This window comes from Hippopotamus amphibius, chromosome 1, assembly GCF_030028045.1.
Source record: "Hippopotamus amphibius kiboko isolate mHipAmp2 chromosome 1, mHipAmp2.hap2, whole genome shotgun sequence".
NCBI lineage: Eukaryota > Metazoa > Chordata > Mammalia > Artiodactyla > Hippopotamidae > Hippopotamus > Hippopotamus amphibius.
The window spans coordinates 13,078,316-13,106,237 of record NC_080186.1 but is presented as its reverse complement, the minus strand read 5'-3'; the positions used below and the strand labels follow the sequence as shown (position 1 = coordinate 13,106,237).

At 53.6% G+C, this 27,922-nt stretch overlaps 1 protein-coding gene across 10 annotated transcripts in view; it reads right to left on the bottom strand.

Annotated features, from left to right (window-relative positions):
- The window catches only part of ARHGEF10L (Rho guanine nucleotide exchange factor 10 like), a 159,885-nt gene that overhangs the window by 93,579 nt on the left and 38,384 nt on the right, over positions 1 to 27,922 (bottom strand). For 8 of the 10 annotated variants that reach the window (XM_057697827.1, XM_057697814.1, XM_057697820.1 and 5 more), the window contains 3 exons: positions 14,056 to 14,132; positions 7,733 to 7,918; positions 6,931 to 6,964 (listed from right to left, as the gene is read on the bottom strand). In XM_057697827.1, the coding sequence (XP_057553810.1) occupies positions 6,931 to 6,964; positions 7,733 to 7,918; positions 14,056 to 14,089 (254 nt within the window). In that variant the 5' untranslated portion in view covers positions 14,090 to 14,132. Of the gene's footprint in view, positions 1 to 6,930; positions 6,965 to 7,732; positions 7,919 to 14,055; positions 14,133 to 18,858; positions 18,874 to 24,957; positions 24,979 to 27,922 lie in introns of those variants that run through there. The other 2 variants (XM_057697844.1, XM_057697852.1) reach the window with 2 other exon arrangements.

Below are 27,922 nucleotides of genomic sequence, written 5' to 3'. Positions count from 1 at the left end.
TGGCAGGGCTCTGCTCCTTCCGGCAGCTCTAGGGGAGAATCTGGTCCCTTATCTCCTTCCAGCCTCTGGAAGCAGCCTTGGCTCGTGGCACCTCCTCCATTTTCAAAGCCAACCGCGCAGCCTCTTTCAATCCCTCTCTGACCCTTATAAGGATCCTCATGATTCCACTGGGCTTGCCCAGTTAATCCAGCATAATCTCTCCACCTCAAGACCCTCAACTTCATCCCAAATGCAAAGTCCCTTCACCACATAAGGTACCATGTTTCCAGGTTCTGGGGATTAGAGCATGGAAGTCTTTGAGGCAGGGGGCATTAATCTGCCTGCCAGAGTTGTGCAAATCAAACGGAGATGCATGTGGAGGCTTCCCTGGTAGCTCAGTGGTTAAGAATCCGCCTGCCAATGCAGGGGATATGGGTTTGATTCCTGGTCCGGGAAGATCCCACATGCCACAGAGCAACTAAGTCCGTGCATCACAACTACTGAACCTGAGCTCTAGGGCCCGTGAGCCGCAACTATTGAGCCCACGTGCCACAACTACTGAAGCCTAAGCGCCTAGAGCCTGTGCTCTGCAGCAAGAGAAGGCACCACAATGAGAAGCCCATGCACCACAAGAAAGAGTAGCCCCCGCTCACCACAACTAGAGAGAAAGCCCGTGAGCAGCAATGAAGACCCAACGCAGCCAATAAATAAACTAAAAAAAAAAAAAAAAAAGAGAGAGAGAGAGAGAGACGTGCGGAAAGGGCTACATAAACTGTAAAGTCCATGCACATGTAAACTATTAGTATTGCACCTTCTTCACGCCAGGCACTGGGATGGAAGATGCGTTAGACAGAGCCCTGTCCCTGCAGGGATCCAGGGGTGGACTTGACACATTCCTGAAAGGGGGACTTGAGGTCATGAATGCAAACCTGTGTACCTTTTTCAGGCCAGAGACTGTGTGGCCTTCATACTGGGGACTTGAGGGGTCTATGACCCAAAGGCCGTGGATCTGATGTGGAAACCCCTTGCAACCAGGGGTGGAAAAGGGGAAAAACAAAAACAAAAATACAGCTTTTCCAATTTAGGGACTGGCAAGGGGCCACACAGAGGTCTTAAATGGGAAAAGGGTCCCTGTAACCCTCCCATGAGGGACTCCACTGGAGGAAACTGGTCTCTGCCAGGCCTCGGGCCCCACGCAGACCCTGCGGGACAGGAGGCTGTGAATACTGTGGACCTGGGGAAACAGCTAGTTAAGGACAAGCTCAGGGTGTCAAACAACCCCAGGTGGGGTCTGCAGCAATCTCGCAAACCTTGAGGGAAACCTCCATTTCCTCCCAGGGCCGGGGGACACTCCAGCCTTGTAGAGCTGCACCCCTCAAGAGCCCCCATGCTCCCAGACCCTTGGGCCTCAGAAGCCACAAGGCCACGGCCAGGCTGCAGGCAGGCCCTCCAGCACCCTGTTTCCATCCTATTTAAACACTGTTTCCCCGAGCCTGGCCTGACCTTCTCGGCACCTGATGCATCCAGGGAGGATGGGTCTCCTTGGCTCTTCCAGGAATCCAGCTGCCCAGCTGCTTCCCTCAGGGTCCAGGTCGGGGTGAGAGATGCTGGCCAGTGGGCAACACGGTCCATCTTGCCTGGATAAGCCCAGGAAGGGGCAGAACAGGTACCTCCTGGGAGGCACCAAGAGTCCCTGTAGCCGGGCCAGGAGCCAGCAGGAAATGCCGAGGCCGCAGGGGGGCCGGGGGATGGCAGCAAGAAAGGGGGCAGGAAAAGCAGACAAATCCAGAGGGCCAGGTGCGCTCAGAGGTGAGAGACGCGGCCTGAGTCCAGGAAAACACAGGGAGCCGGCGGCCTCTGCACTCTCATTTCCCAGCAAGTACTGGGCGTTCAGGGTGGCTGTGAGTTCACAGGTTTCAAAGTCCACCAGAAAGGCCAGCCCCCTGAGCGCCAACCAATGAATGGCTGTGGAGTCAGATGGGCCGACCTCCAGCCCTGCCATTTACCACCTCTGTGAGATCTCAGGTAAACGACCTCAACACGCTAAGCCTCAGTTCCTCATCTGCTAAATGGGCAAAATCAGTAGCCCCACCTCCTAGGGCTGCGTTGCCTAGGAGATGAGATCCTGTGCAGGAAGCACTCAGCTCCGAGTGTGGCTCAGGAAACGGCAGCCGACACGATTGGCATTAATGGGATGCCACCCAGCCACTCGAGGCCTCCCTTCCCGCTGGCCTCTGTCCTGGCCCCGGTCGGCGGCCAGAGTCAGAATCCGGGTTCAGAGATTCTGTTTCCAAACCATTTGTTTTCTCTTCATTTTCATGGAGACACTGAGAGTCACCTTTCAGACCCTGCTCATCCTTCTGTCCATCGGAACCCATCATTCATTCAACAGGGATGCCTTCAGCACTCGCCCTGTGCCTGGCACCGTGATAAGCCGTGAGGATACAGCAGCAAACAAAATAGCCCCTTCCCCCCACCAAGAATAATCCCTGTCCCCAGGGAGGCATCCTGCAGGTGGAGACACCCTTCCACACCCCTCCACCCTCACAAGACCTCTGTGCGGGGCCAGAGGGGAGGTGCTGCTTTTACTCTGCTCCCATCTCAAGGGAAGGGGAGCGTTCCAAGCCACGGGCCGTGCCGAGGCCACTCTGCTTGGCTCCCCAGGTGGGGTCTATGGAACATTCCAGTGACAGCTTGGAAACTACTCTCCCAAGAGCTCAGAGAGGCAAAGAGGCAAAGTTCTTACCCCAGTAAACACACAAGGAAAGGGATCGTTCATATGGAACCAGCCACACCCCCCAGCACGAACCAAAGTCTGAGGTCCTGAGCTTAGACCCAGAGTCCCCAGAGCAACCCTGGAAGGTAGCGTGATGGTCAAACACCAGGCTTCCGGTCAGAGAAGCCCTGGTGAACGAACATGTGTGATCTATGCGTAATCCAAGCCCCCTAACCTCCCCAAGCTTCCATGTCCCCGCCTGTGACATGGGTAATGAAATGTCCACTTCCTAGAGATGGGAGACGTAAATGGGACGGGGCATTTAGCTTGGTGCCTGGTACACAGTAGACACAACCATTATTATTACTCTTATTATTTGCTCTTATTGTTGTTGTTGCTGTTATCTGGTAACTTGTCCTGCTGCGGAAAGGGAGAGTGGCAGCAGCTAGCTAAGCACCCTGAAGGTTCTTCTGCCCGGTAGTAGGATGCACGAGTGCCCAGCCCTCCTCACTCCCTGGGACCGTTGAGCAGGGTGGCCTGACCCTAAAATCACCCCAGGGGCCTCGGCACAACACACACTCAGCAACGTCAGCAACTCTGCTTACTCCGTGACAGCCTGGCTGCCTCCTCCGGGCAACCCCACCTACCACGTGAAGGGACCCAGAAGTCCACAGGCCTCAAAGCCAGAGATGGACCTGACCAGGTCACCTGGACCATGCGTCTGCCTCAGTTGCGCTCGTAACCACCCGCCGGGCCGGCTGTGACCCTCTTCCCTGTGCAGACTCAGAGAGGTGGGGGCGCTGGTTGGGGAGCTGGATCAAACCCAGGTCTGTCTGACTCCCGGGGTGCAGAGCCCAAATCTAAACCAGGACCCAGAAGAACAACAGCAAATGCATTTGGAGCAGCCAGCACGAGCCAGCCGGATGCAGCACCAAATAAATGTTAACTTACATACATCTCACAGAGCCCTGCAAGAAAGTAAATGTACCATCCCCATTTCACTGATTAAGAAAGTGAGGCTCGGGACAGGAAACAAATTGCCGAATAACACACAGCTAGTGAGTAACAGGCAAGACTTGAGGCCAGTTCTGTGTGGCTCACAGCTGGAGCTCCCAGGCCCTCGAAGACCCAGACTCCAGCCCTCACTTAACCCACTGCTCCCCTGCCTGGGATGGCGGGATCTGGAGTGGCTCTGTCTCCTTCCCTCCCCAGCTGTGGACGAGAGCCCCGATGGGAGTGAGGTCACTTTGAGGCTGCAAGTCTGCCCGGATCTGGGCAGTGGTTCTAACTGTGCCGTCAGGAGCCTCGAGTCCAGTGGCCCCTGCTTCTCTGGAGGCAACGCAAGCAACCAGGCAAAGGCCATTTCCAAGCCTCCGGGCAGGGACCTGAAGGAAATGCAGTGAGAAGAGATGAAAGGTCCTCCACTTGGAGATTTGTTTTTTCAAAGCAATGTTTGCTTACTGACTACCTTTGGGGAATTTTAAAAAAAAAAGAAAAGAAAAGAAAGAAAGAAAATCAAGTCTTTTTTTTTTTTCCCTTTGCCTTGGATAACAATGAGAAGGAAAGTGATCTGGATCGACTCTTTTCCCAGAGGACTCCAGCACGGAAATTCACCATCCAGGGAAGGAGCTGGAACTTAAGTAAACGGAGACCTGCAAGGGAGAGAACGAAGCTGGGAGCTGCGGAGAGACACCGGACATAGAGACACTGGACAAGGAGCCAGGAGGCCGCCAGCATCTCACTGGGTGACTGTGGGCAAGCCCCGCCCCCCAATTGCCCCATCTGTAAAATTCAGGGGTTGGAATGCAAGGCTCTCAGGACTCCTGCTGCAATCGATATTCTGCAGGAGACTCACGGCCCACGAATGTTTGCCCCAGTAAGGGCTCTCAAAAGTGATGCTTATTCACCTGTTGGCAATCCAGGCCCAGCCCAGGAGTCAGAGGCACTGGGCACACGGTCTCCACCCCTTCAGCCCCATCACACTAGAAACATCCAAACTGGCCAGGAGGCAGGAGCAGAAGCAAACATGATGTGGGTACGGAGCGCTTCCCTCGACCAGCCTCACTTACTGCTCACGATCCTTAGCGGTAGAGATCACTTCCATCTGACAGAGGCGGAAACTGGGGCCCAGAGAGCTTCACCGGCAGCCCAAAGCCACCCAGCTAGTGAAGCGCTCAGCGAGGATGTGAACCTCCAGGAGATGGTCTTAGCGGGGTGGGAGGGCGGGGCTAACTCCAAGACAGGGTGTAGGACAGGTGGGGGTGCTGTGGAGCGGCGGGTGGTGGGTTGGTGGGTTCAAGGCGGAGGCTGGGCCCCTCTCCCAGAAACGCGTTGGCCCGCACGGAGCGATCCTGACGCGGTAAAGCACCAGCTCTGGGGGCCAACGCGACAAGGCCTCCACGTGACTCCAGCACCAGCCAGACACACCATCTGGCTGCAGGCACCAGGTCTCCAGGACACACAGAGAGAAGGCAGGCAGGGCCAGGCCAGGCTGCCATGCTCCTGACTCTGAGGTCAGGGGAACGAGGGTCTCCAGGAGGGTGGCCTGAGAGAACCAAGTGCCAGACCCCTGGTAGGGGTGGACTTGCTCGCTGCCCACACCACTGCACACACTCTCACTCTCTCTCTCTCACACACACACACACCCCCTCCCTGCTCAGTGGCTTCCTCATGTAGACAGCCCTCCCCTCTCTCCACCGGTGAATTTAAGCTCCCTTGCTCAGCCAAGACTCCCCCAGCCCCCTCCAGTCCGTGTCCCTATTCCCTGGGCACCCTCCTCTGGCCCACCTGGAGGAGCCTGCATCCCAATCCAGACTGAGTTTCTGGGTGGCTTCATTCCTGGCCCAGCCTGGAGGGACATAACCCCTGGGAGATCACAGCCATGGCAGGACTCCCCAGCCCAGGTGCAGAATCGCTGATTCATTTCAGGTCCCTAATCAGCGAGGAGAGCCTGGCCCCTACTTCTGGCCATAATTACACAGCGGCAGGCTGAGCTGAAACCCTCCCAGGGCCCACCCACGCCAAGAAGCAAAAGAGCACAAACAAGGACTCCTAGGCTTGAATTTGAATCCAGAATTGCTTCGGCTCCAGGGGCCCAGAGCCACAGTCTGCATCTCTGAGACCTCCAGCTGGGTGACACCTGCCTAAGAATTAGCCCCCCAGATTCAGCAGCTCCAGGAAAGCAAAGCCACCAGACTGAGAATTAACTCCTCCAGCTACAGCTCACTCAAGAAAAACAAAGGGAGGCTCATGTACCCCTCCCTCAATTAGGGCAGCCAGGATTTAATCTCAAGGCCCCAAGCACCCATGCCATCAACCCAAGGGCCTAGATTCACCACTGAGGCTTCCCTTAGAAGAGGACTCTCAAAACACCTAGGTCCCGAAAGCCAAAAGCCGGGCAGTGAGCAGCAGTGAGCAAAGCTCTGAGAGGCCTCGGCTTTCACGGTTCCCAACCCCCAAATGCACAGTCCAACCTGCCAAAGACCACAGAGGGAACGGTGGTAAAACTGCCTTGATCAGGTGCCTGTGGTGTCTCTAGGTGTCCTACCCAGTAGTTCATTCTTCTATGGAGGAAACAGTGGCCCGTTTTACAGATGAGAAAACAAAGGCCTGGGAGACTGGGACTTACACAAGGACCCATGGCCAGTGTTGGGCCCAGAGTACGATGCAGGCAGTCACCCCAGCACCCAGACTTTTAGCCATTAGGCTGCCCTGCCTCAGACAGGCTCCCAGGCGGAGAAGGGCAGAGTCCCCAACAACCATCACAGGAAAGGGAGCAGGATCGGTACTGGCAAAACAAATGGCTGGTGGCAAAGACAATTACAACGGGTGGCACCATGCAGAACACCAGAGAGCTGTTTAATTCCCAACCACAACCCAATGGAGCAGGTACTTCATTGTTTCCATTTTGCATGTGAACAGACTGACTTCGGAGAGTTTATGCGACTCCTTCCAGCCACACAGCTGGCAAGGGACAAAGACAGGATGTGAAGCCAGGCCTGCTTTCTATTTCACAGGCTTGTGGGAAAAGTAAAGGAAAAAGTAACACGTTTTTCCTTTACTTTATAGGGAAGATTGACCTCTTCCCTCCAGTCCAGGGATCCTGAAACGTGTTCTTCCTTAGCCAAAGACTTGCCCTGAGCCCTCCAGGCTGCAGCTCCACCCCTTCCCACCCTCCTGCCCGGTCTCTCCTCGTTTTTTCCAGCTGCCAGAGCAAAGGAACGAGGCTCACTTACTGCGTCTGGGGCGGTGCGGCCACTGGGTCTGGGTCTGCGGGAGGAGAGCAAAGGCAGAGCCCGTCAGGCCAGAAGCTGGCCCGAGGGACTCAGCGCATCCCCACCCCCTTTCCCAGCTTCCCTGGGGGCACCAGAGAGGAGGTCTGCCAGCCCGGGTGTCTGCTGCGTCCCTGCCTCCTTTCCCCAGCCCCCACACTCTCCTTAAGCTCCCCTACCAGTCCTACCTGCCTGCCCTCACCCCCACCCCCATGGCCCACATCCCATCTCCAACCAGAACCAGTCTCCCTGCCTGCTCTGGGCCTGCCCTCACCCGCAGCTCTTCAAGGAGCCCCTTGTCCCCAAGGCTGCAGGAAGTTCCTGCTGGTCCAGTCCCCAGTCCCTCCCCGTGACAAAAGCTGCCATTTAACACCGGCCTTATCAGGGCCTTCCCACCCCCAGGGCTCTGCAGGCTGCTGCTCTGGCTGGTGTGATTCCCTGGCAGGAGCTTCGGGGAGAGGGGAGCTTTGGAGAGACAAGCCCTGGGCAGTAACTGTCGCTGAAGCACAACGGATGGCCAACCACTTCCATTTAAGACGTGCCAAAGTGCACCAGATGCTGCAGGAATGCTAAGAATCTCCAATTCCCAAGGGGAGGGATGGAATGCAGCTTCTTCCCAGTGGTCTCTCTTCCCTTCCTGCTTTCTGGGGACAGTGGAGGAGCCACAAGGCATCACTGGGAGCCCGGAGCCTCCACACAGCCCTGAGCTCTCTGCAGCCCCAGAGGCCCAGAAATGGGAAGACCCCAGGCTCCCAGAGCACCTTACCAGCGACAGGGGCGGAGTCCAAGTGGATCAGTGGGGCGTCTGCCTCCTTCTCTGGTGCAGCGCCTGGGACGCCCAGGCCAGCACTGGTGTCCTCGTCATCGTCACTGTCGTCAAACTCAAAGGCCTCGCCAGGGTCGTCCTCTGCCTCGGGGGAGGGGCCTGGGCCTCCAGGAAGCAGCCGATCTCCTGGAAGGGAGGAGGAGTTAGCCCACTGCGGGGTCTCAGGGTTTAGTCCAGAGAGACGGCTGGAAGTGGGGAGCGGCTTGGAGTCCGAGTGAGAGCACGAGGGCAGTTTCCAGGGACTAGACTAGATCCATGCCCGGGCCAGGTGGCCCTCCTGTGCTCCCGAGGTTCCTGTGGTTGGGTTGAGGCTCTAAGCAGATGGGCAGCAGACGGAGGGCAGGGCGCAAGCTTCCACGGCGAGCGTGTGTGCATCTGGATCTGAATGTAAGTCTTTCGTTTTCTTGTTTTCTATTTTCCTATTTTGTAAGCAAGGGGGTTTCATAAATGCATCTGCCCATGTGCGTGTGCGCACACATCTTCATGTGTATTTCCATGTGTTACACGTCTTTGCATTTTGCGTATATGCAAAGGAGCACATACTGGCTCGGTCTGCACTCTGCACTTTATTTGGTGAGCATGGTGGGGCGGGGGGCGGGGTGGGGGGGGCGGTCATGAAACACAGCTGCCTGGAAGTGTCTCGAGCCTGAAGGCAGCCAGCTTTTGGGTACCAGGGCACAGACTGGCTGGGGCAGGGCTGGGGGCCCGGGCTCCCAGTACGGACGTCTGCCCAGCTTTACACGCTGCTTCTCTCCCCTGGGAGGACCCCTGCCCGCAGCCTTCTCTGTCTTAGCCTCTTGTTTTCTTCATCTGTTCCTGTAAAATGCGTAATGACTTATTTTGCCCTCTTTAAGGGGACAGGGCCCGACCTGGGGTATGTAGACAAAGAATGTCACCAGTCATATCACTAAACAGAGGATGTTCCAGCCATCAAGGCATCAAGCACTGCAGCCACCCCAATGGTGCACCCTGAGGGGATTCACGACGGAAAGAACAGGATACTGGCTCCAGAGAGCTAAGGTGCATATCAAGAGCCCAACCTCTTGCATCTTCCCATATATACAAGTGCTAGATTTATTAAGTCGGGATGTCTGGTTTTCTTTCGTTAACAGTAATCTTTTGATGTTCTCACTACCTGATCTTTGTTGCAAAAACTCCCATATATCCTAGCCCCTCCCTTACCTCTTCGGAGCAGTCCCCCAGAGCTACCTAAGAGGCTGCCTCCCGGACCTAAGTCCTCAGTAAGTCCGTTAAGTAAAACATAATTCTCAACTTTTAGGTTGTGCATTTTTTTTCAGTCGACAGGCAGAACTCAGAAACTTTCACGAAACAAGTGAAGAAATGGATTCTCTATCCTAAAGAGCGTAACAAGCTCTCGCCTTCCCACCCATTTCAGCACGCTGAGGTCCCCAGTCTTCTTCCTTTGAAGGTTTCTTTCCTAGAACCTGAGCCTAAACAGAATCTCATGCGTCCATTTAGCCCATCTCCGTACCTTGTGCAAACCCACTCCAAAACCAAAGGACAGTGTGGGCTGGTTTTAAGCTGATCACCCCTCCCTTGGGCTGCCCTGAGCAGGCCTGTCACACAGCTCTCGTCACACATTTTAGAGCATGAACTTTGGGCCCACCCAGTCTTGTGTGGGTCCCCTTCACCTCTCTGAACCCTGGTTTCTTCCCTGTAAATTGGAGAAGGAAACAGCAGCTACCTCATAAGGCTGATGTGAATGTGACCTGAGACGTAGGTCAGGGTGTCTCAGCCTGGTTTCGGGGCTGCATGGTCTTTGTGGTGGGGGGCACTGTAGGATGTGTAGCAGCATTCCTGGCCTCTACCCTACAGCTATGACAACCAAAAATGTCTGCAGATGTTGCCAGATGTCCCCTGGGGGACGAAATTGCCCCTGGTGGAGAACTGCTCGGGTAGATGTAGCTCTTGGCTTAGTGCCTGGTGTGTGAGTGTTACACAATGACACCTGTTGTAATTTCTGTCCCCTCCCTGCCCGAGATCCTTGAGGACAGGACTGTCCATCGATGGATTGATAAGTAGATGAGTGGGGGGTGGATGAAGCAGAGAAACGGATGGACAGGTGGACATATCTGATTCTAGCAGTCTCACTAAGCAGAAAAATCCAACCTCCCCCCACCCACAGGAAACCTGGGGTTTCCAGAGCACAACACTTTAGGTGCAAGCAGAACATTAAATTCAAGAAGCCCACTCCTCAGCTGCTTGACTGCGGCAGAAACCCCAAGCTAACCAGCCCTCCCCGACTCCTCTGGGGGCTGATGACCAGGATGAGGCCAATGAGGTGGGGGCCCAGCCACTCCTCCTGGGAGCTTTGGGGGCCCCACAGGCCAACACCAGCAGGGGTGGAGTCCTCTGGGTGGTCATGTGGCCTGTGGCACAAGCTCCATCCCCAGATGGGGAGAAACAGACACTCCACGAGAGCCCACAATGCCCCCCACGCGACTTCTTGCTTAAGCCTCACGACCACCCCCATTTTACAGGAGGCCACAGATTTTGAGAGGTAAGGCAATGCACCCACAGTCATACAGCTAATAAGCGGGGAGCCGGATGTGAACCCAGATCTGCCTTGGTTCCCACTCTGCACTCTCCACTAGGCCCTGAGGTCTCCTGGCAGTCGCTCGAGCCCCTGGACACTGGGCCCCGTGACGATGAACCAACAAAGGAAATCCAGAGGCCAAGGCGGAGGCCAGATTAGCAGCTTTCAAATCACAGTGCTCAACCCACTGGCAGGGCATGACATCAATTATGGGGTTCCCAGGCAGCTTTTTGTTTCTGAATTGCTTACTTGAGATATTTTTTTAATATTTTTATTATAATATTAATAAAATCCCATTTGGTTTTACTTTTGATATTGCTTTCACCACTTCTGTTTTGGATGTGTATACATATATATGCATATATAAAATGTGTGTGTGTAGAATCGTCCACAGCTCTCCCCCTGCTCACTCCACTCCAGCCACACCGGTCTCCTTGCTGTACCATGAAAGTTCCAGCTCTGCTCCTGCCTCAGGACCTTTGCACTTTCAGTCCTGGGGTTCAGAATGTTCTTTCCCCCAGGTGTCTCCTGCTCTCAGCTCCTTCGGGTCTTTACCATATGTCATCTTCCAGTGAGGCTGCCAGGACCAAAACTGCCCACAAAACACGGACCAAAACATCCAGGGGCTCCCTATCTGTCTTGCCGGCTTTATTTATCTCTGTGGCCCTTATTAGCATGTGATATGCTGTATGTTTTATTCATTTTACTATCTCCTCTTCTAGAGCATAAGCTTCCTGAGGGCAGGTATTCTTGTCTGTTTCACTGTCATATTCCCAGCATCTGGTACCATGCCCAGCATATGGCAGGCACATAATAAGTATGTTGAATACACACACACACACACACACACACACACACACACACACACTCCTGTTGTCAGATCTATGGGTTGCAGTTTTAAAAGTTTAAAAAACACTGGAACAAATGACCACAAAGTCCCTGCCCACTATTTCTGGGCTACCAGATTCAGACCTATCCTGACCAAGGGGGGTTCAGTTCCCGTGGTCCTGCCCACTTGAATCTGCTGGGCAGTCAGTGGGGGGAGGGTTCCCTTGGCACGTGGCCTGCATGATTGTAGTGACTATGCTTTCACAGTCAGACCAGCAGGGTTCAGACTCCCGCTCTCCTATCTACTGGCTGTGTGAGTGTCAAGTTATTCCGCCCCCACCCCCAGCTGCAGTTCCCTGGTCTGTCCAATGAGGATAAGAACAGTAACTGCCTTACAGGGGTGCTGGGAGGATGGAATGAACTGACACACACTGAAGCCCCGGGTGCCAGGTGCGGGCCCGCGGAACGTTAGCTGCTCTTACGATGCTGATTCTACTTGCTGCCACTGCCAACCCATCACCATTATCATAATGACTGTCATTACTGCCTTGAGTCACAGCCCAGGCCCTGACCTGGGTGGGCTGGAGAAGCCCTCCCTCCCCACTCACAGGCCAGGTCCAGCCCCAGGCGACCCAGCCCCGAGGCTGTGTCCAGGGACTTTGGTTACTTCTGCACCTTCTCCCTTTGAGAGGACAAATAGCTTCACGTAGTCCAGCAGTCCACACGATCGTGGGACTTCCCTGGCGCTTCAGGGGTTAAGACGTCGCCCCCTCCTGCAGGGGGTGGGGGCTCGATCCCTGCTCAGGGAACTAGGACCCCACATGCCTCGGGGCCAAAAAACCAAGACAGAAAACAGAAGCAATATGGTAACAAAATTCAGTAAAGACTTTTAAAAAGTGGTCCACATCAAAAAAAGAGTCTTTAAAAAAGAATAAAAAACACAGTCCAGTGAACTGTTCCCGGCAGCCCCTGGGCCAGGAGGTTAAAGCAGAAGTAACACATGTCCCTTCAATGTCAAGGAGCTCACTGAAGGGTGAGGCAGGCAGGCACGGCCAGAGAGAAACTTAAAATCCCAGAGACTGCGCCTGTGCTAAACAGAGAAGGTGGCTTATTCTCACCAGGGCCTGGGGCGTGGCTTCGGCACAGGGCTGCCCCTGCGCAGAGCCTTAAAGGGGGAGCAATGGTCTGACAGGCCCAGGCTGGGGGACAGGGGTGGGTATTCCAGGCTGAGGCCACAGCAGGAGCAGAGAACAACAGCAAGGGGCCCAGTGGAAGTGAGCAAGGAGGATGGGGGTGAGAACACGGCTGCGAGGTGTTGAGGGGGTCTGAATTTATTTGTGAAGATCATGGGACGCTCTCAAAGAAGCAGAAAGTGGCAAAGAGCCTCGTTCGACCAGATGACACCAGCCCGCAATGTCAGATACACCCAGAATAATAAATGTTCATCAAATGCTTGCTGAATGGAACTGAATTGATCTCATCATAAAATATTTTTGCTCTCAGTGTGCACGTCTGGCCCCTTGGTGTGTATGAGAAATGGTTCAGGGTGCCTGTGAGGTGGGGGGGGGGGGGGGGGGAGGGACATCTTGGCACCCAAAGCCACAGCCATGAATCAGGAAACGGCCTTGCCCCCAAGACTCTGTTCCCAGGATCCTGAGACCCAGGCAATGAGACACGGCTCCTTATCAGAAGGAAAAATCAGGAAGCCCATCCCTGGATAATTGATGGCTGAACTGAGCCCTTCCCACCCATCTACACAGGTGGCAGGGCTGGAGGTGACCACACATTCCTGTGACTTTCCTGGACATGCCTCGTCCTCGGGAGAGCCAACCCCAGCAGGTCCCCAGCAAGTCCAGGGGGCCAGGACCCAGGAAACCACCCCATGCTATAGAGAAGGTGGGTCCACCAAGCTGATCCCCTACCCTTTGGAGAAGAACACAGAGGCTCAGGGGGGAAGAGACTCCTCCCTGGGCTCTGCCCGGGGCTCAGGGCACAGCACAGGCATCCGGCCCAGCCAGCACCCCAGTGATAGCAGCTCCCATGCACTGGGCCATTGATCACCACCCGCCAGGGCACCACCTGTATTTAAGCCTCATAACAACACGGGAGAGGATATCACTATCACCCCCGTGCCCGTGGGTGGTGAAACTGAGCCAGAGAGACACCAAGCGGCTCAGCTGAGCTCACGGTGGCAGTGGCAGAGCTGGACTGCAGAAAAAGCCCTTGCTCGTCACCATTCTGCTAACCACCGCCCCCCAAAAAGAACAGGATGCCAGGAAGCTGGGCCCAGTGGGAGAAATGGCCTTGCGTCCAGCTCCTCCAGGACGGGGTCCGGATTCTACCAGCAGTGTCTGAGGCCTCACTGTTAGGGTTGCCAGATAAAAATACAGGACATCAAACTGAATTTCAGATAAAAAATGACTTTTTTTTTAGCATAAGTATGTATTTTTTCATTTTGTTTTTCATTTTTTTGGGTTGTTTTGTTTTGTTTGCTAATTCTGGCAACCCCACCGTTCCTAGATGATCCAGCCTTAGCACCTTAGCAGATGAGATGGACGGCCCAGGCCTTCCACTGAGCCCCAGCTCCCCCGTCTCAATTCATAAGCTTTGCCCCCAAGCACACCTCAGTCCCCAAGGGGCTCTGCTCACCTCTCCAGGGGACCTTAGGGAGAGAGGGAGAGTCAACCTTTGCCTGGAGCCCACTCTATGAAGAGGGAGCCTGAGGCAGACCCATGAGGCCACTTGCCCAAGGGCACACAGCTAACCACCGGCAGAGCCAGTCACACCCAAGGTCAGCCTGTTCCAAAGCTAGTGGCCCTGAGCCAGCCCCCATGGCCCCGTTCAGAGGCGGGACAAGCAGGAACCTGGGGTACCGTACCTATGGCAGCCTGTGGAGGACGGGAGGAAGCCATCAGACAGGGTGCAGCTCAGACCAGCACCGTCCCAGCCGCTCGCCTGTGAAAAGAAGGCCAGAAATCTGATCAGATGGCGTTCAAGGCCGAAGTTCCAGCAACAGAGAGGGGTCACTGACTCACGACCTGTGCACGCCAGACCCGCCAGCTCTCACCCTGTTTCCCAGCAGCTTTGGCAGGACAGGACAGTGCCAGCAAGGGCCCAGCCCCCACCATCATAAATCATTAACCCGCAGAAAAACCAGCAGCTGCAGAACCCTAACCCATCTTCTCAGAAGGCCCCTGCCGCCGCAGACCTTCCTCTGCCCAACACCAAGACCCTTCCGGAGCCTGGTGGGTCCAGCCAGGCTGACAGGTGGGTCCCCTCTCGCTGACAGGTGAAGCTCCAGCCTCAGAAGCCAGGATCACACCTGCACTGTCACGGATGTGGCCGGACACTTCCTCCTCCCTCTGCGCAGTAAGCAGTGGCGCCCTTGGGTCCCGCCGCTCTCCCCAGTCCCCGCCCCGGGGGCCCCAAGGAAGCCCATTCACTCTCTCTCTGTCTCTCCCTCTGCTGCCCCCACGAGGTTGGCCAGTTGGCACGTGGGTGAGAGGGAAGTAAAGGGATGCATGGAAGCAGGTGGCTCTAGATCGGGGCGGAATCCCAAATGCTGGGAGCTGGGGGGCATTTTCTCCAGGCTTCGCAGTGGAGGATCCCACAACCAAGAAGCTGGTGCCTCCACTGGGCTTCCTGGGCCCCAGAGCCAAGCTTGCCAGACGCTCCCTGCAGAACAGCGAGGGAAAGGGTTCTCCCCACTCCCGGTTAGCACCCCCGATTCTGAGCTAGCAGAAGTCCTTCTAGACTTCCCTGTGGAGGAGACGATCAACTCTGGAGGGAAAGCCCCGAGCCCTCCTTTCTAATCAGTGCCTGCCACAAACTGGTCGTGTGCCTGTTTTCCTTTCCAATGCTAAAGCCTCTATTTGTATTAGCTGGCTTCCTCAATAAAAAATAGAATGCATGTGGATGAACTGGGAGATTGGGATTGCCATATATACATTACTAATAAGAACAAAAAATATCAAATTGTACACTTGAAATATATGCAGTTTACTACATGCCAACTATATCTCAATAAAAGTTCTTTAAAAAATAGAATGCACGTAAATGGCAATTAATTAATAACAGCAAACATCTATGCAGTGCCTACTGTATCTCAGGTATTATTCTGAGTACTTTACAAATATTAACATCTATTAATCCAAATGATGAGAAAATGAGGCCCAGAGAGGTTAAGTAAATGGCCCAAGATCACACAGCTAGTAAGCAGCAGAGCCAGCTTTTGAACCCAGGCCATGGGCCCCAGTGTGTGCTCATTACATAACCACCATGCTCTACTGTCTCTCAAAGTCCAAACAATACAAAAGATGTACAGTGAAAAGTCAGTCTCCCAAATCCCCCAGGAGTGACCACTATCACTGGTTTCTTATGAATCCTTCCAGAACTATGCTAAATATGCACCAGCTTGTTTATCCATATATATGCTTTGCTTTATACAGGAGGAAGCACACTGCACACCCTGTGCTGCAACCACTTTTTTTTAATTCTTTTAATTGAAGTATAGTTTATTTACGTTTCAGGCATACAGCAAAATGATTCAGTTATACAAAGTGTGTGTGTGTGTGTGTGTGTGTGTGTGTATGTGTACATATCTATTCTTTTTCAGATTCTTTTCCATTATAGTTTATTACAAAATATTGGCTATAGTTTCCTGTGCTATACAGTGGGTCCTTGTTTATCTATGTTATACATAGTAGTGTGTTAATCCCCAATTCCTAATTTATCCCTCCACCACCCCCCTTTCCCCTCTGGTAATCATAAATGTGTTTTCTATGTCTGTGAGTCTATTTCTGTTTTGTAAATAAGTTCATTTGCATCATTTTTTTTCAGGTTCCACATATAAGTGATATCACATATTTGTCTTTCTCTGTCTGACTTACGTCACTTAGTAACCACTTTTTTTGCTTAAAAATTTCCATGATCAATTCAGAACAGTACCCAGAAATCAGTCTCACGTTTTTAATGGCTGCATAGTATTTGGGGCGGGGGGTGAGGGGGGTGGGCAGGATACACCATAACTGACATAATCCCTGTCAAGGGACACTGAGGTTGTTTCCAGGCTTTGGTATTATAAACAATCCTCCACACACTTGGCCTTGAGCGAATGGATGCCTGAACTTGTCGGGCACACTCCTAGGCGGGATCTGCTGGGTCAGAGAACTGCACTTTTCATTCTGATTGAATGCAAATTGCTCTCCACTAAGTATGTGACTGTGTCTCTTAACCCCACACTGAACACTCTCAGCAAAGGGCTGGGGAGAAAAGCAAACTAAAATGTTTGCAAATCCCTTTGCAAGTTGAAAAAATCAGACCACAGCTGCACAGCAGTCCCCTTGCAGGTCCGTCCTCCCTATGGGCTCATTCAGAGCCACTTAGGAAGGAGCAGGGAGACTTATACCCATTTTGGAGGAGGAAAAAGGAAGGCACCCAGCCCAGGTTCATGTGCAAACTGCTCCTTAAACATAATTTTCTTTAAGGTGTGTACATTGTGTTTTTAGACATAATGCTATTGCACACTTAAGAGACTAAGGTATAGCGTAAGATTAACTTTTATATGCACTGGGAAAACAAAGTGTGACTCACTTTACTGCAATATTCGCTTTGTTGCGGCAGTCTAGAACCCAACTCAAAATATCTCCCAGGTACGCCTGTACTAGTCATGGTAACTTTGATCACTTAGTTAAAGTGATGTCTCCCTGAGGTTTCTCCACTGTAAAGTTACTATTTTCCTTCATAATTAATAAACATCTTGTGGGGAGAAATATATATATAATAAATATATAGAAATTTAGAAAAAAATAGAAATATGTATATAAAGTAAAATTTCATATATATACATATATAAAATTATATATATATGTATATGCGTGTGTGTATAGATATACATAATTTTCTGATCAGAAGCCCAGGATCCTTTCCTTCCCTCTAGGCTAGAAAGTCGAATGTCCTCTCCTTTTACCTCATCTTCAGGGATGATTCCCGCCTGCCCCTCCAAGCCCAAGGTTTTGCCCAGAAAGGAACAGAGATATCAACATATAAGGAGCCCGAAGTTTTATCCTCATTATTTCATCAGTCAGAGAGGTGAGGATTTGCCCAAGGTCACAGAGGCAAGGGAACAAAGTGACGACACTAGGATTCAGTCAGGGGGTGTTGACCTCAAGCCCTAGTCTCACACCTTTAATCACATGGCCTCCCTGGACTTCAGGGCTGGAACCTGGGAGGTGTCTACTGCAGACTAATCGGAGGCAGTGAGGTCCCCGGGCAAGGACCCAGGTCAGCAAGCCCCATGCACACCCACAGGCCTGTGGCCACCATTTTGCACACACGTGCTGCAGGGCTCAGAAGGACATGAGTAAGGGGGTACGGGTGGCTCAGAGCAGCGCACTGCCCTGCTAGAGACCCTCATGGCACAATAATTAGGGAAGAGTTCAAGGCTACCTGATACCACCTGGGCCCCACTATTCAGTAGCTATAACACCTTGGATGAGATACTTAACCCCCATCTCTGGGCCTCAGTTTACTCATCTGCAAAATGGGGATTAAAATGTACCTACCTCATGGAAAATTAAGAGTAAGTAAACTCACATAACGCTCTTGGTGAGACACACTAGTCTATGGCTGTCATGAACACCCAGGGCACAGATTATGATGACCAAGCTCTACTTTGGGAACCAGGGACCCAGGCTAGAGTCTCATCTCCACTGGCAGGTGAGCTGAGCCTCAGTGTCCTCATCTGTAAAATGAGGATCCTGCTACCTGCCCCACCGGACTCCCAGCAGCATCCCTGAGGTCAACTGCAAAGCCTTGGCAGGCTCTGTGAGTGCTAAGACGCCCATCCTTGACATGTCACCACCAAAATGGGAAACAGCAAATGGGACCATGTGTCTGGATTCTGCATCCCGGGTGGGTAAGAGACCCTGGAGGAGGCTTAAAGGGGAAACCCCAAGGGCTCCAAGCTGTAGGGATCTGGGGGGCAACTGGATCTCCCTGCAGGCTGGGCTCAGCCTCCTCCTCTGGGTGTGACCCCAGGCCTCCCCTCAGCCTCTCAGAGCTTTGGGCTACATCTCCGTAAAGTGGGCCTGAGAGCACCTGCTCAGAGGGTGCCACAGGCGGCCACACCCAGGAGCTGGGGCGTAGGCGTGAACGTGCGAAGCAAACAGGTGGCGTTGCTCAGGTATTTCCTTTTTTATTTTTTTTTAAAGTCTTCCTTGAGCTATGCATGGTTTGGAAGCTTCAAGGTGGGAGTCTAAGCTGGAAGAAATGGGTTGTGATGCCCCTGAAATGAGCCTCTCTCTGAAAAGCAATCCAGAACCTTCTGCCACAGTGGTCTCCGGCAAAAGAGCCAGCCTGGCCAGGGAGGGAGAGTTGACTGAAAACCAAGAGTGGCCCATCAGGATTATCTACAGCAGGGGTCCCCAACCCCCATGGTCTAATACTTGATGATCTGAGGTGGAGCTGACGTAATAGTAACAGAAATAAAACCCACAATAAATGTAATGTACTTGAATCATCCCCAAACCAGCCCCCCACACCCTGGTCTGTGGAAAAACTGTCTTTCATGAAACCGGTCCCTGGTGCCAAAAAGGTTGGGGACCACTGATCTACAGAATTATCTACACTCACGGCCTCTGTTTGTAAAGTGCAGAGAGGAAAAGGACAGAAGGAAACTCACTAAGGTATATGAACAGCATTTGCTCGGGTGGCAGGGCTCCAGAAGATTTTCTTTTGACCTTTCCATTTTTCTGAATTTTTCAGCTCTTCTACAGTGAGTATCACAAGGAGGGAACATAAAAATAAGCATTCTCATTTTTAAAAAGAGGACTAAGGCAAAACATCACAGGTGGGACCAGACAGTAGCTGCAAGACGGTGTTGAAAGGGTGCGATCTGTTGCTAGATCCGAGTTCGAATCCCTGCTCGGCCACTTGGCACTGTTACAGCTTAGCCCCTTCTCCCCAGCGCCTGCCTCCCAGAGGTCCTGTGCTCATGAAACAGGGACCGTGCTGTGGGGGGTGTAGCTCTCAGCCTGCAGCAGCCACTGTTATCACGTGATAACACAGCACTCCACGTGGGTGGTAGGGTTATAGGAGACTTTCTTCTCTTGGGAGGTCATCTCTCTAAAAACAACTGCCAAGACTGGACAGACAGGCAGACCTCCTGAACAGTGCTCTCTCCCGCGACACTGCACAGAATGGCTAGCAGCAGGCTGAGCTTCTCAAGTGCATTCAGACACAATGAGAAGCAAAGGAGCAAGGGAGGGAGTCCCCAGCTCTGGACGTGCCTCCCAAGCAGGTCAAGTTCAATGACCGGGACCACCCAAGAGCGGCCACATTAGCACTTCCCTCTACCCTCAGCAGCCCTGCTCACCACAGCAGGTGTCGTTCAGGCTCTAATTTAGTCAAACCCTTATCAGTTCCTCCTTCCTCTAGAGCTCAAGGACCATCCAGCCCAGAGGCCTGGCGAGAAACCCTGCTCCAGCCTGCCACACACCTGCCCTCCTCACTAGTCCCTGAGATTCACCCCGTCTTGGACCATCTCCCAGCTCCCACTCAAGTGAATGGCCCTATCAACTCCCCCTGCATGAGGCCTGCAGAAATACACCAGGAAGGCTCCTGAAAATCAGGGAGGCTGCCCAAGTCGGGCCCAGAGTTTGAGGACAGGGGAGAGTTCAGTTGGGGAGGGAAGGGAGGGAAGGGTAGGCAGGGGCCCAGGCAGGCAGGCAGTTCCAGCGGGAAATGCTGGCATAACCGAGTCAGGCAGCCTCGCCAGAAGAAGGGTAGCTGCCACCTCGTCCTGCATGGAGGGAAACAAGGACCAGGTCTGGCCCAGGTCCCCATCTCCAACTCTGGCCTCAGAGGCACCATGTCTATCTCCGGGAAGCCAGGAAAAAAGTGCAGAACAGGAGCTAAGACTAGAGGTATGGAACAGAGCTCCTCCTGCAACCACACCCTCCAGGAGGCCTCTCTCAGCTTTTGGCCTTTGTCAGATGTGAGCTTGGCCCCCCCTCTGCTGCCAGTGATGGTTCCAAAACGCACACCCTCAGACTCTTCCTCGCTGTCTACAGAATGAAGGTCCTAAACAAGTCCCTCACTGACCTGCCACCCCCTGCACCCCAACGACCTCTCTGGTCTGGGCAGTTCCCACACCTGGCCTGACTGCTCCAGCCCTCACCAAGGGCTTCAGGCCCATTGCTGTGCTGACCTGTTCTATATCTCTGGATCTTTGCTCAGGCTGTTTGTTCCCTCCAGGGAGAATTCTCTCTCAGAACCAGTGAGCAAACTCCTACTCAACCTTCAAAACCCAGACCCTTCTCCTCTGTGAGACCTCCCCAGACCCATCTCATGCAGCAGTTCCCAAGCCTGATTTAAAAAATACCTGTGTCCCAGATGTAGAGAACAAACATATGGACACCAAGGGGTAGAAAGAGGGGTTGGGATGAATAGGGAGATTGGGATTGACATACATACACTACTACGTATAAAAATAGATAACTAATGAGAACATACTGTATAGCACAGGGAACTCTACTCAGTGCTCTGTGGTGACCTAAATCGGAAGCAAATCCAAAAAAGAAGGGATATATGTATACATACAACTGATTCACTTTGCTGTGCAGCAGAAACTAACACAACGTTCTAAAGCAACTATACCCCAATTAAAAAAAAAATTTTTTTTTAAACCTGTATCCCAGGCCCACGATTCTGAATCAGTAGCTCATGGGTGCAGCCAGAGAAAGTCTGTTTTCAAAGAGCACAGGTGGTTCTGGGACACCCACAACCCCCATTAGAACTGTCTCCCTCCCTAGACTGGGCTCTGCTTCTCATTTCAGTGTCCGGTGCCCCGTCCCACAAGCTAGACACCAGCTGGGCTGCACTGAACTAAGACCAGAGACTGAGAACCTGTATCTACTTAGGATCCACTCACTTAGGAGCCCAAGAGGCTGGGATGTGTCTGGATCTGGGGTGGCTGAAGATGTGGGGCTTCCTGCCCAGCGGAAGGAGGGGCACGGGCCCAGCTGGGAACCTCAGCCCAGGTGTCCTCTGCCCAGAAAGACCGGGGCCAGGAGGAAGAACAGGGTCTGCAAGCTGGATGGTGGGGGCAGCTCTGCCCCGGGAGCCCCTCAACACAAACAGCCCCCTGCTGCAGACTGTGGAGGGGGCTGGCTCGCAGGGGCTCTGGAAAGATGAGGTGCCTTAACCAAGAAAACACAGGTGGAGCCACAGCAAGAACACGTGTCCAGGACTCAGAGCTCCGGAAAGAGAGATGAGATGCATGTAAAGCACTCAGCCTGGGGTCGGAGAGACCAGCTTCAGACCAGCTGAATCTGCTGCTCACTCTCCAGCGGCCAGACCTCAGGAAGTTACTCACCCTCTCTGTGCTTCCTGTCCTCATCTGTGAGATGCAAATGTAAGTGGAGTGACATCTGACAGTGCCGGTAGGTCCTTAATAAATGTTAGTTCCCTTCCCGGAGCTCCTGCCGCTTCTGGAGGACAGTGTTGCCCCATGCTGCAGATTGCTCAGCTGAGTCCAGGCTGACCCTCCACCAGAATACCAGCCCTGACCTTCGTGACCCTCGTCATCTTTGAAATCACAAAATGATCGTCTTGGAAACAAGAATAGCTGACGTCCCCCAGCACTGCCGTGCACTAGACCCGCTGCTGTACATTGTGCAGTGTCTGTCTGATTTAATCCCCACAACAGATGAGGAAAAGGAGGCTGAGAGACTGAGGGACGTTCCCGAGGACACGCAGTGGCTGAGCAGGGTCCCTGGGCTGTGAGCCAGGAGAGCCAGTGCAGGACCCTTGGCTCCTGGTTGTCACGGGATCCCAGCACGGACCAGGTGTCACGTAAATAAATGGTGGCTGGGGGCGTGGGTGAGTGGGGGGAGCATCCTCCCAGACCCTCCATGGGGTCTCGGGAGGTCTCCCGTGGCAGGAGCCTCCAAATGCCAGAGGGATACAGGGCCAGCTCCTCTTCCTGCCTGCTAGGCGCCGGGCCACTCAATGGGCTTCCTGCCATGGGCAGGGGTGCGGCTGGCCAATGGCTGAAGCATCAGACAATGAAGGCTCTGTCCCTGCCCAGAGTAAGCATCCCCTCTCCCCCTACTGACCTCCTAGGCGTGCCCCTGGTCAATGATCCCCAGGCAGGACAGGTGGGGGGCAGTCCCCCCCACACCAACCCCAGAGGAGGCCTCTGGGCGGAGAAGCCCACCGGGCCCCTGGCAGAAGGGACCCCTGGGGGCTGTTGCTAGGAAACCTGAGCCAGCCTGGAGAAGCTGCTGCCACCAGAACAGCCCCCAGACCCTCCCCCTCCTTCTCCACCTCCTCCTCCAACTCCCAGCCCCCAGGCACATAAACCCCTTTGTCCCCAGAGATCCAGTCCAGGCGGAAAGCCCCAGGCTGAAGGGCCAGGTGAAAAACTGCCAATCAAAGGATCCCATACTCTCAGCCACATCCTGGGTAGCCCATGTGATGGGGACCCACGTCACACACACCTGGAAGCCAGAAGGGGACAGCATGGGCTTTGCACCACCCCTTCACCTTTCTGTGCCTCGGTTTCCCCATCCAAAGCCTGCCTACCTCCCAGGCAATTTAGTGCCAGGGCAGCTCTAGGACACTCATACCAGAACATTTTCACACCAGAACCAAACCCAAGAGGTGGCTTTGTTCCCTCCTTTTCATGCATGGGGAAGCTGAGATTCAGACCCGGGAAGCAACTTGCCCAAAGTCACCCAGGAAGCATGAGGTGGGACCAGGTAATGGAGGGGTCTGACTCCAGGCAATCTGACAGAGCTGGATGTGGGGGAAGGATGGACAGTCCAGACTGCAGAAATGGCCCAGACAAAGGACCTCCGAATGCTGGGCCGCTCCCAGGTTCAGGACTCCAACCTCATCTCAATCTGTGCCTGCCCAGGTGACCCTACCCATCTCGTGGTTTCTAAGACCATCTCTGCGGTGACATTGCCAGCCTGAACTTCCCTGGAGATCCAGACTTCTGCCCAGAAGTATACCTGCTCAGCACATCCGTTCCATGATCTACTGGGCATCTTGAACTTAACACCCACACCAAACCCCTGATCGCCACCCTCCCTCCTCCCAGGTGTCCCATCTCACCTGACAGCAGCTCCAGCCTACCAGGTGCTCAGGCTAAACACCTCAGGCTCATCCCTGGCTCCTCTCTCTCTCACACCCACATGCCACCCATCAGCAAACCTCCTTGGCTCTACCTTTCAAACATGTCCAGAATCTGACCACTTCTCGCCACCTCCTCTGCTACCACCCTGGTCCAAACCACCATCATCTCTTACCTGGACCATCAAAATGGCCCCTTGTACCATAATGTTTATTGCAGCACTATCTACAATAGCCAGGACATGCAAGCAACCTAAATGTCCATCAACAAATGAATGGATAAAGAAGATGTGGCATATATATACAATGGAATATTACTCAGCTATAAAAAGGGATGAGATGGAGCTCTATGTCATGAGGTGGATAGACCTAGAGTCTGTCATACAGAGTGAAGTAAGTCAGAAAGAGAAAGACAAATATTGTATGCTAACTCACATATACGGAATCTAAAAATGGTACTGATGAACTCAGTGACAAGAACAAGGACGCAGATGCAGAGAATGGACTGGAGAACTCGAGGTTTGGGAGGGGGCGGGGGGTGAAGGGGAAGCTGAGACGAAGTGAGAGAGTAGCACAGACATATATATACTACCACTGTAAAACAGATAGCCAGTGGGAAGTTGTTCTATAACAAAGGGAGTTCAACTCCAGGATGGAAGATGCCTTAGAGGTCTGGGACAGGGAGGGTGGGGGGGACTCAAGGGGGGGGCGGGAGTCGAGGGAGGGAGGGAATATGGGGATATGTGTATAAAAACAGATGATTGAACTTGGTGAACCCCCCCCAAAAAATAATAAATAAATAAATAAAATTTAAAAAAAAATGGCCCCTTGACTGGTCTCCTGCTTCCCCCTTCACCCCACACACACTTTGTTCTCAACACAGCAGCCAAGTTACTCCTCTGTTCAAACCCTCAAATGCCTTCCTACCTCATTCAGAGTGGAAATCAGGGTGCTGACCTTGGCCTACAAGACCTTACATAATGTGGTCCCCCCACCACCTCCCTGACTGCAGATCCTACCTCTCTCCCCATAGTTTTTCTACCCTAGTCACAACGACCACCGTGCAGCCCCTCAAACGCCCTACCTCAGGGCCTTTGCACTCGCTGTTTCCTCTGCTTGGAACACTCTTCCCACAGATATACACATGGATGCCTCCCTCGCCTCCTTCAGGGCTCTGTTCAAAGGTCACTGTGTCAGAAATGCCCTCTCCAACCACTCCATTTAAAGTGTACACACACGTCCCCATCACACTCTTTCCTCTGACTCTGCCCTCCCTGTCTTCGTAGCACTTAACACCTCCGGGGACTTCCCTGGTGGCGCAGTGGTTAAGAAACCTCCTGCCAATGTAGGAGACACGGGTTCGAGCCCTGGTCCGGGAAGATCCCACATGCCGCGGGGCAACTAAGCCTGTGCGCCACAACTACTGAGCCTGCGCTCTAGAGCCGGTGAGCCACAACTACTGAAGCCCACGTGCCTAGAGCCCGTGCTCCATAGCCCCCACTTGCCACAACTAGAGAAAAGCCCGTACGCAGCAGCAAAGACCCTAGGCAGCCAAAAAACAAATTTAAAAAATTAATTAAAAAAAAAAAAAACCACCTCTGGGCATCTATACATTTTAGTTGTTTATACCAGTTCCTCCTACCAGAATGTGGACATTATCATTTACGTTCACTGCTCCATCCACAGCCCTGGAGTGGTGCCTGGCACACAGCAGACTTCAACGCACACTTGCTGAACCAAGGAAGGAATGCTGGTCCACACCAGCCCCAGGGTCAGCCCCACCACCACCATCAGAGGAGGGGCGAAGGCAGCCGAGGCCTGTGGGGCACCCACTCCTGGGGCTGTGCCCCCTCCCACCCAAAATCAGCCTCAGCCAGGACAGCTCCTCCCAGGAGAGCCGCACAAACAGATTCAGTGCCAAGCTGTGCAAGAGGCAGTTCCCCCAAAACCAGTCTGGGAAGAGCACTGGGGCCCATGCCAGGGTGTGATCAGAAGAGGGGTGGGGCAGGCACGAGGAAGGACTTGGACTATTTTTACAAACTCGCTCCCAAAAAGACCACATTCTTGCTCTGGTGAATCAGAAGCATGTGGCCAGGAGAGTGGACAGGACCCCGAAGCCCCGGTGGCTGCCACCCTCGTGGCAGGCAGGTGAGGGACCCTGGCATACACCTGGCTTTCCCGGGAAGGGTCACAAGAGCTCCTAGCTGGCAGGCCACTGAGAGCAGAGGAAGCCTCCCCGTCAAGGTTTACAAGGGTCCCGTCTGGCTCCGGTCTCCGCTTCTGGCCCAAGCTCTGCCCCCCTCAGGGAGGGGGCTGTCCACTTTGTCCCACAGAAAGCTCCAGGCCAGAGCAAATAATCTTTGCAAAACTCGGAGCTAAAAATAGCTCAGCCCATCCAAGCAAGGCAGGGCAAGCTGGCCAGGCAGCATTTGAGGTCTCTCGAAATGCAAGCCCTGCATGGAGCCCCAGGGCACCCAGAGGCCTCAGCCCCAAGGCCCAGCACTGAAGATTCAAGCCACCCCCTTAACAATGTGGCTCCTGCCCCCAGGGAAAATGTGAGTGTATTCCAGCGGCTCTCTGTCCTCCGCACCTGCCAAGGAAGGACGGAAATGCCTGTCCTCCCTCCAGCCCCCAAAGAGGGCGGGGCACCCACGAGTGGACGGGATCAGCCCCATTTTACAGAGAAGGAAACTGAGGCTCAGAGAGGTAGAGAGATCTGTCCACAGTCGAGAAGCTCATCAGTGGCAGATCCATGATTAAGCCCCAGGTAGAGCAGCCTGGCCATGTCTTTCCCCTGTAGCGGGCTGCCTCCCTCAACAGACCAATGGATCCAACCCACTCCCTTGCAATGAACTTCACACCTCTTACAAGATGCTGCCTGGGGCTCTGGGAAGGGAGCAGAGAAGACTAGGCTAGAGGTGTTGGGGGGCATGGGGGTTTCAACCATGAAATAGATTCGCCCTGAATCCTGCTGTCCTGGGATGGAGTCAAATCCTGGACTATGCCCTCTATGGGGAACCAGTCCCAAACACCGGTCCTCTTTGATCATCAGCTTTGTCGAGAGCTGGACTGATGCTCTTGACACCAGCCCTGTAACTGGACTCCTGAGGGACTGGGTAACTCAGATGCCGCCCCCAGCCCGGTCCTACAGAGAATTCCTACACTGCCTCCTCGCAGTCCTTCTGCCCTTGGCACTGAAGCCACACTGGGTGCCAGGAGCTGCGAGCCCACCTCACCTGCGTCCTGCTGCCTGGTGGAAAATGGGGGGCCTGTGGCACTCAGGGTGCCCCCATCCTGAGGCAGTCTCTGATCCTGCAGGGTATCCCTTGAGTGCCCCCTTTTGCCACCATCATGCCCCAGGGATGGTTTTTAGGAGAGTGGCTCTGTGATCAAACCTGGTTGGGTGCCAGCTCTCCACTTTCTCACCGTGACACAAAGACGTTATTTCACTGTTTTGATCCCTGGTTCCTTCTTCCGTAGGAAAACTCTAAAAACCCCCACTATAAAGGGTTGTTATAAGGATTAAATGAGAATAATTCACATAAAGTGCCTTGCTGAGAGCCTGGAACACAGTAGGTACTCAATAAATGTTTGTTGAATGAATGAATGACCACCTCCTTCTAACTGGACAGCAGTCCTGGCCAACAAGAAGGGGTGGTGTCCCAGGTAGAGCTGAGTGGTCCCAGGGCCCTCCCCATACCTGCCCTCCAGAGCCTTTCTGGGTCAGTGAAAGCCAGGTTAGAGGTGGACAGCCCCTCCTGCAGCGCCCCATCAAGGGCCAGGGGTGCCCAGTGATGTGTTCTGGGACAGCCACCAGCTTGGCCTGGCCCCAAAGTTAACACTCAGCTCTTCAAAACTTCCACCTGTCTCCTGCTCCTTTTAAAATCAAGATTCCAGGGAAGGAGGTCACAGTCAGGAAAGGAGAGGACCCCCAAAATGACAGGGATGCTGAGTTCCCTTAGTTGACGTGAAACACTGGGACGACCAAAGCTCAGTGCATAGTGCCGGGGAGACATTCCAACTGCCTGAATTCCCGCGGTCAAGGGGAGGCGGGGCCTCGCAGCTGGCTGCAGATGTATCCCTATGTAAAGCACCCTGGCTGGAGAATCAGCCTTGGGGAGAGTTGCAAATATCAGGATGCTTCAATTTCCCTGCTTGAGCTCAAATGTATTCTGCTGAAGTCTGGGACAGCAAACCCCGCTCCAGGCAGCAAACTTACAAGGACCCACCCCCCGTGCCTGCCCACAGCTGTCATTTCACACAGCATCAGGAGCATCTCCAAGTGACCCGTGGAAAGAGACAGGCCTGGGAAGACAGAATCCAGGGCTCTCTTCCCTGCTTGCAGCCAGCACACCCGACAGGTGCTCCAAAATGCTAGATGGGGGCAGGGAGAGGGGGATGCACGCACGGACACCTGCGTGTTCCCTGCCAAGGCTGAGCCTTTGCCAGGCTCATCCGAGGTCTGTCCTGTGGCCAGGGTCTTGGTCAGAAGACAGAGACACCATCTCCTTTCTCTTTAGAACGCAAACCAGGAAGTGAGTGATGAAGGTCACATCTTCCACATGTGCCACGTATATTAGAACTAAGGTCTTCAGGTCCTCCTCCAG